The 11,945-nt window shown below is 46.8% G+C and overlaps 1 protein-coding gene across 1 annotated transcript in view; it reads left to right on the top strand.

Annotated features, from left to right (window-relative positions):
* Positions 1–971: 971 nt before the first annotated feature.
* The window catches only part of CCNYL1 (cyclin Y like 1), a 34,341-nt gene continuing 23,367 nt past the window's right edge, over positions 972–11,945 (top strand). Inside the window, exon 1 of the mRNA XM_055719413.1 lies at positions 972–1,472. Within this exon, the coding sequence (XP_055575388.1) occupies positions 1,238–1,472 (235 nt within the window). The 5' untranslated portion in view covers positions 972–1,237. The remainder of the gene's footprint in view (positions 1,473–11,945) is intronic.

The following is an 11,945-nucleotide window of genomic DNA, read 5'->3' as shown; positions in this document are numbered from 1 at the left end:
AACCCCCTGAGCCCACCTACGTCCGGAATAACTGCCAGCACGACGGCAGCCTTCAGTAATACTTCTGTATGTTCTTAAGGTTTCTGCAGAGCCGTCTTCTCATCAGGGGCCAGGGCTGAAGTTCTGTAGGGGCGGTGAGGTGACGACCCACCGCAGGACGGGGTACGCTCGTTCTTATCGGGGCCCCTGGTTGCTGTGGGTGCCTTGCCCCCTAATCCATCGTTCCCTGGAGTGTGTTTGCGCGTTCCAGCCCTCTGAGAAGCCTCGCAGGTAGCTGAGGCACACACACCATGGGAACACACAGCTGCCGCAGACCTCCAACACAGCGAGGCAGAACCCCTGGGGATGCCGGCGGCCACGTGTAACGCTTCCTGCCCGGCCACGCGCACCGGCCCTGCACCACGGCGAGCGGCAGGCTGTCAGCCAGCAGCTGGACACGGCCTCGCTTGCTCCCAGCTGCTCGAGGGACCTCACTGCAAAGTCACCAGCACCGGCCACAGGGGTCCTGGGCGGCCGCTGTGACCGCCGGCCCAGCCAAGCGCCCAGCGGCCTTTCAAACCCCCGGTAAGGTGAGACAACACTGCCATTGGCTAATACATGAGCCTATTACCCGGTTACTCGATTTATTGCTTTCTGTCACTGCACAGTCGGTTTTTTACGATCGCACTATTACAACTACGGCGGCGGCGGCGGCGCACCGGCAGCACGTGCGCGGCCGGGCCGCGGGAGCCAGGCGCGCCGCGGGCGGGGCAGGCGCGTGGCCCCGCCAGGGGGCGGGGCGGGGGCGCGGCCGGCGCTGCGTGTGCGTGTGCGCACGGGGCAGGATAGGGGCGGGCCCGGAAGGGCGCGGCGGGCGCCGCGTGACGATCCCCGCGCCCATTGGCGGAGCCGCGTCACGCGGCGTCCCGGCGGGAGGCGATTGGGTGGGAGCGAGGCGGAGCCGCCCCTCCCCCCGCCCCTCCCCCGGCCCGGGGGAAGGGGCCCGCTCGCGCGAGGTCCGTTGCTCGCCGCGCGCAGGAGGCGGCGGCGGGGCTCGCGCGGCCGTTGGGGCGGGCGGGGGCCGCGCCCGGCCGGGGCGGAGGCGGAGGCAGACGGTGATGCGGCGCTGAGGCGCGCCCCGCCCTCCTCCCGCCCTCCGTCCCTCCCTCCCGCCCTCCGCCCGGCGCCTCGGCTCCCCCTCCCCCGCCCCAGCCCGGCAGCCGCGTAGCCGGGGCCCGGCGGGGGAGCTCCGGGCTCCATGGGCAACACCGTCACCTGCTGCGTATCCCCGGACGCCAGCCCCAAGCTCAGCCGGGCCCGCGGCGGCGGCGCCGGGGCAGCTCCGGGGCCCGACCGCTGGGCGGACGCGTACCAGCCGGCGGCGGGCGGCGGCGGCGCCGGCTCGGGATCGGCGGAGGCCGAGTCGGGGGACTCGGATCCCGGCGGCGGCGGCCCCCACCTCCAGCACATCAGCGACCGGGAGTTCCCGGATGGTGAGCGGCGGCGGCGGGGGGCGAGCGCCGGGGCCCGGCGGGCGGGCGGCGGGGAGCGCCGGGCACCGCACCCCCGCCCCGCCGGCGGCTGCCTCCGTGGTGCCGCCGCCCCGCTCCGCGGCGGGTGGGCGCCCGGGGGCGGGGGGGACCGGCAACCCGGGGCGCGGCGCCTCGCCGCCCGCAGCGCGCCCCCTTTGTCCCGGCGGCGGGGGCAGCGTGCGAGCCCCGGGGGGCCTGGCCTGCCGCCTCCCGGCAAAGTTCCCCGCGGCTCTCACGGCCCTGACAGCCCCGGGCTCCCCGCGGCCGCGCCGCCGCCAGGCGGGGGTCCGGCACCCCGAGGGACGAGCCGCGGGGCCGGCGCGGCCGCTTCACGAGTAACCGGCCGAGGGCGGGGGGGGGGCGGCCGGGTGCCCTGCCCGGGAGTGCCCCGCTGGCCGCTCCCGGCCCGCTGCGGAGGGGGGTCGGGGGGAGCCCCCGGGCGCCCGGCCGAGGTGCGAGCCCGGCTGCGCGTTTCTCCGTAACGATGGAGCCGTGACTCGGTCGTAGCGTCCGGGCGGTTCGCAGAAGCTGGTGCATATCCAGTCTGTTGAACAGGAGGAAGGAAGAGGGTGTGTGGGGAATCGGGGAATTAGGAATTACAAAGATCGTGTGCATATGACATCATTGTGGCTGGACGTGGGTAACTTGTCATCTGCCAGTGCAGGGTGTTGGGTTATAGCTGCGGGCTCGTTCCACCGAGGTCCCTTCGCGTAGCTCTTGGCGTGTGCCTGATTTGCGTTCCTTGAGCTCATGGGAAAGTAGGTGTTTGCTGTTCCGATTCCTTCCAGTTACACCTGGAGCACTGGTGTCACGGACCCCTCTGTAACGCGTCTCCTTCCCAGGCATGCCTAGGAAGAGCTTGCAGGTTTGTGCTGCGGTGAGGGTTACCGAGACAACGTCTGCCAGGTTAGGGGTGCTCCGCTCTGGGTGTTCGCTTGACACCGTAAGCATGCAGCACGGGGTAATAGCTTATGATGTTCAAAACTTAGTTTAATTAACAAACGCCTTGCTATTCTTCCTCCTAATTATAACCACACCTATATGAAATACATTCAGTCGACAAAAGATAAACTGTCTGGCATCTTTTATGTACAGTGCACACAGTAACAATTATCGCTGACCCTCCGTACTCGTCTTAAGGGAAAAAAAATGGCTGTCAGCGAGAAACTAGCTGCAGGAGAGTGTGGGGAAACCTTCAGAAATGAAATTATTAAACTTGCATGGTTTTGCACAGCACCATATGGTGCAGCTGTTACAGAAGCGAGATGGAACAGCCAGCCCTTTGGATCTCCTTTGAGACAACTGTGCAGTTCTGCAGTAGGAGAAATTATATTTGCCAACTAGGAGAAATAAAAATGTTTGTGGGAAGATAATACAGAAATCTCTCAGCTCTCCCAGACTCGTTAAGGGAGGAGGAGCTAAACTCTCTAAAGTTTCTAATAAGCCAAGGAAAAATGCCTAAGCTAAATAAATCTGCTCAGGAATAAGGGTTGTATTTGTTTGGATCTTTAGTATGTGATCATGTCAGCAGTGCTAAGTAACTGGGCTTAATTGTGAATTCATCCAAATGTCGGAACCGGCCTTGAAGTAGGGAAGTATTTAATTTTTTGAATTTGCAGACACGAGTGAAAGTGTCTGAGGATAAGATGGTAGCTGTCTATAACAAATGTTACTTTTGTGGCTATGGACACTTTAGTCTTGAGGCAGGAGGTAATCCTAATAATTAGAATTGCATAATTAGGTGATTTTAAAGATCCATTTTACAGTGGTATGTCGTTCACTGTTGCGTGCCCTCGGAAGTAGGTCTGCTACAAATGATAGATGCTATTTGTCTATATACCAAGTTTTCAGATTGGTATGACTGGGGCTGCAAAAAGTATTGAGGTTTGATATCTTTATGATGATGCAGCTCTGGATGGTCAATATTAGAAGTAAAACTTCTCGTGTGCATTTTTGAAAATTATAAAGCACTACCTGGGTAGGATTGAAAAAGTAGTTAACTTCAAAACGTAAAGCATTATTTGTGAAGTCTGAAATCAAGTGTTATGAAACAGATACGACAATGAAATTTTAAGTGATACTGCTGTTTAAGACCTTCCGTGAAAATAATAAATCTGTAAACGCAGCACTTGCATATACCAGATAGCTATGCTTACCCCTCTTAACTCTAGGTTATAAAGGCTGTCAGCATACCTAAACCATGCAGGCAGCCTACATGCTTCTGTGCTGGGACTACTACAGAGCATTAGTTCGTTGCTATAGTGGTAAGTAGTCCAGCAGTTTCATTTGAGGGATAAATATTACTTCCAAAATTTATTAATGTGTAATATCATAGGTTAGCTAAGATGCCAGTTTTGTCAGTAACAGAAGTCTGGGAATCTACTGACTGGCCTTTTCTTGAATGCTTTGGCAGGGGGGAAAAGAGAGAAAGCTGGGGGGGGGGGGGGGGGGGGAAGTCAAGATCATCTTGGCTATTTTTGTTCCATGCTGCTCAGTTCTAGGAGTTTCTAAGAACACAGCTAAATATATCAGAAAGCTAGCATCCAAATGTGATGGAGATGCTCCCCATTCCTTAAATTTCTATCTAAGTGTTTTTGTTGTTCTTAAGTCTATCTTAATACTTTTGCACTTGTTTTGCTAAAATTGAATGTTTAGGTTGTATCAGGAACGCAGAAGTTACCAACTTTGTGGTTCATATTGTTTTGCCTTCCTCTTTTTTTGTAGCAAGTGGAATGTGGTTCTCGCAGGTCTATGCTGTTAGATGAGGATTATTCTATAGCTTCTCCAGCACACTACTTAACAGGGGTACTGCTTTCTGGTCAGCACTGCTTAGATTGTCTGTATCAGATCAGAATTAAACCAGAAAAATCTCACTTTCTTAAAATGGGGAGATTATGAAGTGGTGTTTATGTAAGACAAAAAAGCAGTGGTAAGTGGGATGGAGATAAAACATGCTGTGAAACTGAAAGTGTAATGTTTCAGCAAAAGTTAATTCAAATGGGAAGGGATTGTCAGATCCACTGCTAAGAGGGAATTTAAAGGATGACTTTGTGTTTTGTGGTTCTCAAGATCCTAAGCCATAACCTGTTCAGTGCGTGCTTTTTCAGAGTGAGAAATAAGCCTGCATTTGTGGTTTGATATGCTAAGCCGGGTTGTATTAAGTAAATGGGAATAAACATAACATTGAAAATGATAATTTCTTCCACATAGGTTCATGCCTACTGTTAATGTTAAATATTGAAAGCTAAAATGAACCTAAAGCTGCTAGTTGACTGCTTAGCTGAGCATTGTGTTTCTTCTCTCGGCATGCAAGCAGTAGTCTGAAGCAGTTTGAATTGACCAAAAAGGCTTTCCTACCTAGTTGTAGAAATGGCAGCTCTTTGATCCTAATGTGCCATATGGGCTGCGTTGATTACTGGGGGAAGATGGGGTTGTTTTTTCCTTGGATTTTTTGTTTGGGTGTTGTGTGTCCCAGTCATCACCCACCCCCACGCCCACGATGAGTGCTTGCTCATTTTTATTTTGGGCTTCTTTTTTACTCTAATTTTTTTTTTTTTTTTTTTTTTAGTTATTTGGGGGAGAACTTCCTGTGGCTGACACTTTCTTGCCAGATCCCGATGTTTAAACATAGATCTAATTTTTCATAAGTTCTTTGATCCTTGGATAAAACTAGAACAAGGCCTCGCTTGGCAGATTTTTCTCGCTTGTACTTGAGAACATTATCTCCCTCCACCTCTGTTGTGTACTGAGTTCAGCAGTTTTGGCAGAGGTTTGCCAGGTTCACATGAGCCAAGGGGAAAATTGTTGACCTGCTGAACTGGTGGGACAAAATGACCTGGTACCTTTACCTGGAGAACTTGAGGGTGGGTGGGTGGTGAAGAATGACAAGGGAAGAGACAATCAGGCATGAGAGAGAACAGCAGATGGGATCAGGAGAGGTGCTGGGTGGGATACAGTCATCACACAGAGGGTAGATGGGAGGCCAAATGGAAGGGGATTTTGAAGAGGAGAGTTAATAGAGAATGCGGTGAGATTTACCTGAACAGGCTCAGGCAGACTAGTGTCTAGAATAACTCTTCAAGCACCTGTGTGTCTGATTTTCTTTCTTCAGCAGCCCCCTGGCTCTCTAGAGGCTGTGCCATGCTGAAAGGGGCAAGCTTCAAGTTGCCTGCATGCCGCAGTTACTAAACAGTGTTGAATACAAACAGGTATTTGTGATCTGATTTCACCAGCTGGTTGTCTACGAACCTCCTTGCAGAAGGTCTAAATACTGTTCATTTGCTCCTCTCTTACATAATGTCAGCTTACTTCAGGCATGTGGGTGGAGGTGGTTTTTTCTCCCGTTTTTGTTTTTTTTTTTAAAAAAAAATCCTGGTTAAAATGTTAGTAAGTTAAATAATAATAATAATAGATTAACACTTTGATGCAAGGAGTCAGCTTTTTGATGCCAACGGTTTTCAGCACAGGAAAAGCTTAACCATCTCATGCTGTTTTTTGTGCCTCTCTGTTGGAAGATCTGTGGCTGCATAGGCTGGCAAATACCGTAGTCTAGTTAGTCAAACATGAAATTGGGGGTGAAAATCAACTGATGTCCCTTTTCTGGTGCTCCTCCTCGTTTTTTTCCTTGTATTTGCAGAGTCTCTCACTGAACTTACCCTCGCTGCTCTTTCCCAGAACTCTCAATATCTCTTTTCCTATAACTGGCTAGGAATTAGAAAGGTATTTGTAGCAGCTACAAATAATACGTGATCGTGACCAAACGTGAAGGAATTGACTCTTCCATGTTGTTGGCTTAAGGTGCCTAGTGTCAGGGCCTTTATGAAATGATCTTCGAAGTGCCTGTAGTGGAAATGACAGAATCACTAAGTCGTTTAGAAACAATGATGAAATTGATCTAAAAATTTGGGAAGTGGAAATAAAAGAAATCATTGCCATAGTATAATATCTGTATTTCTGTTCTTATGCTTGGGTACTGCTGACAGCTAGGGAATCCTCTATCCTTTTCTCTCTTCACTGGATTTTGGAGACTTCTGCAGTGAGCAAGTTTGTGTAAGCCTTGGGTTTTTAAGAACAGTTGATATGGAACATATATACATGAAGCTCACATGGAGGGAAACAGATTTGTTTTGGTGAGTGTTTCTTCAGACGTCCGGTACAACAGCTATGACAACTGTGAGATTTTCATAAAATGGGAAATAACTGAAAGGAAATAATATGGCTAACCTGAGCGGTTTGATGAAACTTGTGGAACTAAGGAAACTGAATTTTTTCATCTTGACTTTTTTTTTTTTTTTTTTTTTACTGTTTCCATGTAACTTATCTCTAGGGTCCTTTCCTTTTCTGGCTTGCTTTAGGAGAATTGCTCTTCCCTCCCCTACCTGTCAGGGTAGATGTTGTAAAGCAATAGAATTTTTGTGGCTAGAAGTATCTGCTCTCGAGTGTGATCAGGGCGGTGAGGTCATACTGAAAAGCTGACTAACAGGGGAACAAACTCTTGCACAAGCCAACAAAACACAAAAACCTACTCCTCCCAGATTTGCATTACATATTAAATGAAGGTTTCTAACAACATTTCTTCCACATACAGGAAGAAGTGACTCTGAGATGCAGGAGGAAAATTCTACCAAACATTAAGAACCCCAGCCGTGGATCTGTAGATCCTTGCCAATTAGCTCATCTTGAGATTTCTGTTCTCTTTGGGTTTTCTTCATTACAGCTGGAGTTTGAATGCCCACTTTTATTTCACTCACTAGAAAAGTAATGTTTAAAGAGGAAAACTCTCAATGTTTTGACTTGAAGGGACAAACAAGTACGCAACTGGCTTAAAAAGCTTGGCACTATTTATTTAAATGTGTAGTAAAGCCAGATGAGTAAAACTGAAGATCATACTTGCAGGTGATGCAAATATCAGGGTTACCTTAACAACTTACACAAAAATCCCACTGTCAACCAGGTAGCGTTCTGCATGTTTGAGCTGTGTCGTTTTTAAAAAAATAAATAAATAAATAAAAAGCGGCTTTGCTTCTGGAGCAACAGAACACAACTTGGAGTTCTGAAAGGGTCTTGCATCATTGCAGGAATCAAACATGGTGGTTGGGTTTTTTCCAGTGTGAAAAGTCATCAAACATGCCAAGCAGACTCTAATTATTGTCTCTCAAAGACATAAAAAAAAAAAATCTTTAAAACGGTTGAACATGTTTTGTTATGCAGATAGTTATTTTTCTTTTATAGAACAAACTGCAGGTAAGCTGGGAACACACAAAGCCACTGTGTTTGAACTTATGCCTAAAATGGCACAAAACTTGATGACACTGTTAACTTTCATAAAAGCTCAAACTTGATTTCAAGTTTGCATTAATGCAAACAATTGGAAGAGCAGAAAAACCACAACATATGCCATCCCATCAGGTGGCATATGACACCTTGCACACAGTACAGTGCATCTTATTTTGGTTACCTGCAGACACTAGATGAGACTGAAATTTATGGTACTCGCCTGTTTTTCTTTCTGAACCATGTCTTGTGATAAGTAAGGCAGAGCGCATGTGAGGAGTTATGGGAAAGGCTTTCCTTACACTTGCAGTTATCAGCATTGATCTGGGATTATAAGATTTGGTTGATATGTAACGTGTTAGAAAATTTTTTTTTGGCTTAACTAAAAAATTAGAGCCGTGGAGTTCTGCTTTAGCTTCTGATGGTAGTGAATTGTGTTCTGTGTGAAGGTCTATGTGGGGAATAAAAAGTGGACAGCATGGGACCAGTTCTTTCTCTTACCTTTTTAAAAGGTCCTATGTTAAATGCAGCACAGAAACGTTTGTTACTTTAAAAGTCTATCTTGTGAACTGCTGTTTTCCTTCTAGTTCCAAGATAAAATTGTAGGGGCACCTAGTTCTCTTCCCTTATAACTGGTCCTTGCCTTCACTGTGGAATTTGGGGCACTCCTGACATCCTGCTGTTCAGTCTAGCTAAAATGTGTAGAAGGGATTCTAACCCTGGCAGGTACATCATGAAAGCCACAGAAGCCCACTTGACCTTGTTCAGTCCCAAAAAGGCTAGCTGTTGTGTGCGGTGGAACAGATCTGTCGTGTTTCCCCAACAGGGCCTGTGAACCAAGTGCAACAAGATCATGTTGGGATTTGTTGTGGAGGTCAATGATAGTGGTGTGGATTCTCCTACACTTTTAAGAAATGCAAGAACACTAATATTGTATTGATTTTCCTAAACTGTAGAAATTAATATAGAACTTAAACCCTGTCTAGCCCACAGTATTTAATAGATGGTTTACACTTCTGCTTTCTATCTGAAATGCTTACTGTGTCAGTTTCTTGTTGCACCAGCACAACTTAGGAGTGTGGTGTAAAAGAACAAATAATTCCCTCTTAATTAAGAGAGCTTGTTGTATATTGAAGTAATTTCTGCAGCCTTCTGAAACATCATAGTCCGCTTAGATACGTGCCAGGTATTGGTAATGATATTGCTGTGTTCTCAAAGTAGCGCTATAAAGAACAACTGACAGATCTTAACTAGCTTTCTGTGTGTATTGTGTAAAGTCACGATCTTTAGAAATAATCATTTAACAATGAGAGTGGTCAAACACTGGCACAGGTTGCCCACCCACAGAGCTTGTGAAGTCTCTGTCTGAGGAGACAGTCAAAACCTGACGGAGAGAGTCCTGGACACACTGCGCTAGCTGGCCCTGCTGGAGCAGGGGTTGGATTTAGGTGATCTCAAGAGGTCTCTTTCAACCTAAACAGTCCCTCTTTGTGTGAACAAAGGCCACCTGTGTGGGCTGGGTTTAGTTGGTTTTCTCTCTGTATAAAGAGTTCATTTCCCCTGTGGAGCTAGGAGTGTTTTTAAGGGGCCTATGCATATGCAAGTGTTGGTCAAGACACTTTTCACCAAGATTCTCCCTCAAAATAGGGTTCCTTTCTGAGAACTGGTTGTGTTTGAAAGCACTTAATTATGTGTATATATAGGTATATATTTATACACCTTTATGTATTCAAATTTGCTTGTTTTAGTTAGGAAAACGGAGCAAGTTTTGTATCTTTTGAGTCCATCCCGTTATGGAAGAGATGTAAATTGTTAAAGGTGAATAATCAGGAGATCAAAGTTCTTTCATTCTGTCCAAATTTGGGGAGGGAGCCACCCATGGTGTGTTTAAAGGATAGACTAACCCGTGTGTAACTGGGGACATAACAGGAGAAGGCAAATGGAGAACAACCTGTGTGCTGGGTGCTGTGGTGCGCTCACTGTGGCTGGTGAGGAGGAAGTGAAGCAGGTTGAATTTAGAAACCAGAGTTGTAACTTTTAGGAAAGTTTTTGGTAGTAGAAATAGGATAGCATAATTTAAAGGACAAATAATTTTATATGAAGTTATTGTTAGGAATAACATTTCTGAAATGCATTGGCAAATTTGTTAGTCTAATTTCTTTTAATTTTTAAATCTTTATTGGGAGCTTTTAAGCAACTTGCGTCTTCCACACTGTAAGCTAATGAAATACAAGGGAGACTCAAACATTAATCAAAGCTGGCAACCCAGTGAGGAAGGGAAGAAACTATTTATGGCAAAGAGATGATATAATGTTTTAATGCTTTAAATATGTGGTGTATCCAAATGTTACTGCTGTCTAGTAAAGCAGAGGATGTGGCTAAAATGAACAAAGGGACCGCAATAACAGAGTGTTCTAAAGTAGTGAAGTTTTCAAAGGGCTGCTACTTAATAACAGTGACATCTTTGACTGTCAGCTTTATTCGTGAAATGATATATGTAGTGTGATGCAGTGTGTAACATGTGTTCTTAATCGTTAGAAATCACTCGTGGAGGGGTGTAAAACAGTAGATAAATAGGTAGCATTATAAATGCATAATACCCACACGCATTCTTATATGGCATAGATGAATAAAAGTAAAGTCTTAATGCGGATTTTGTGTTGAGGGAAGGACGTAAGAGCTTGAGCTAGGGGCAGAGGTTTGCTTTTAGAAGTAATGTGATCTGCCCTGTGGGGGACCACATGCTCTTACCAGCGCGCTGAGCACACAGCAGTAGCAGAGGTAGCTGAGATTGTCTGAAGGGCAAGCAAGCTGCAAGGGATTCTTTAAAATGAGAATGCTGAGAGGGGGAAGCAAGTTCAGGCTTCTCTGTGCTCCAGTTGGAGACAGGGTTGATCAGACAAGCTTGGTAGTGCCACGTGAGTAAACGGCACTGAGAGATGCAGCGAAATAAAGGGAAAAGCTGTGTTTAATATGTAGCTCTCGGAGAGGTGGAGGGCTGTTGTAGCGTGGCAGTGTTACTGCGCTGTTCCCGCAGGCTTAATTTCTGATGGAAATCTTCCCTTCTCACCTCTTCATCACTAAGTGTGAGGGTCCAACAGAAAAAGTGTTTTGACTTCTATTGAGTCAATAGCCTCTAGAACAAAAATCTTTTGGAGTTGTTTTCTTGCTCTTTGTATCTTCTTGTTGCTTCTCTCATTTCTCATTCTTGTTTCTGCATGTTTTAATTCTCGTTATTTCGTTCATCTTGTGGCATATCATGTTTCTTTCTTTTTCTGTTAACTTTCTGTGAAGCTTGAGCTTTTTGTCATGCATCTTGTGATGTAGATCCTAATCAAGACCCTTATTTTCAGGGCTAGGTATCTTGGGTTTGGACTTACAAGTTCTACCAGGATGAAGTATTAAGAGTTATGCTTGGTTGTGAGTCAGATTGTTTGCAGGCAGATTTATCTCTTCCGCTGGCTTTCCTTTAGCTGTGTTTCCCGTCACATTTTGCCTCTTTTCACGTCCTTACCTGCCTCTTGCCTTATGCTTCCTTCATTAGCTGTATTGCTGCTGCTTTTTGGTATTTCATGAGCAATGCTGGCAGTTTAGAAAGAGCAAATTGTGTGACTGATTTTTCCATTGCTTGGGAAAAAGCATTGTCCAGGGAGAACAGCACAGAAGAGACGGTTAAAATTCTCTGGCTGCTTAGAAGAGGAAAGCTACAGTGAAGTGGGCTACTAAATGCATCTTTCTTTCCTTGCAGTGTCTTGCAAGACAAAAGCAGATGTACTGTTTCTGCTAATGCCACGTTATTCTGGGATAAGAAACCTAGCTACAATTAGTCTTGATCACTTTTTGTGGGGTTTTTTACTGGGGCCTGCACAATGTGTCTTAGACTTCATTAGTACCGTAACTCTGGTTGTATAATCTGTGGATTAGTGTGCTATGAGTACTGATACACGGGACTTTGTCCAGCAGAAAGCATCTTGTGTCTGGCAGAGGCACTGTGGACTTCACTGTTTTTCCTCTCCTCAGATGTGTGGGTCTACTTGGGTTCAGGGGGACAAGTTTGACTTGCGTGGCCATGTCAGTATTGTGTGCCTTTGTGCATCCTGCAGTGCTGCAGGTCTTAGACCCTTCTTGTCTGGGGTGAGAGTTGGCTGCATTTGCAGTGCA

Source organism: Falco cherrug, chromosome 8 (genome assembly GCF_023634085.1).
Source record: "Falco cherrug isolate bFalChe1 chromosome 8, bFalChe1.pri, whole genome shotgun sequence".
Taxonomy (NCBI): Eukaryota; Metazoa; Chordata; class Aves; order Falconiformes; family Falconidae; genus Falco; species Falco cherrug.
Note: the sequence above shows the minus strand (reverse complement) of the source record. Positions and strands in the feature narration are given on the sequence as shown.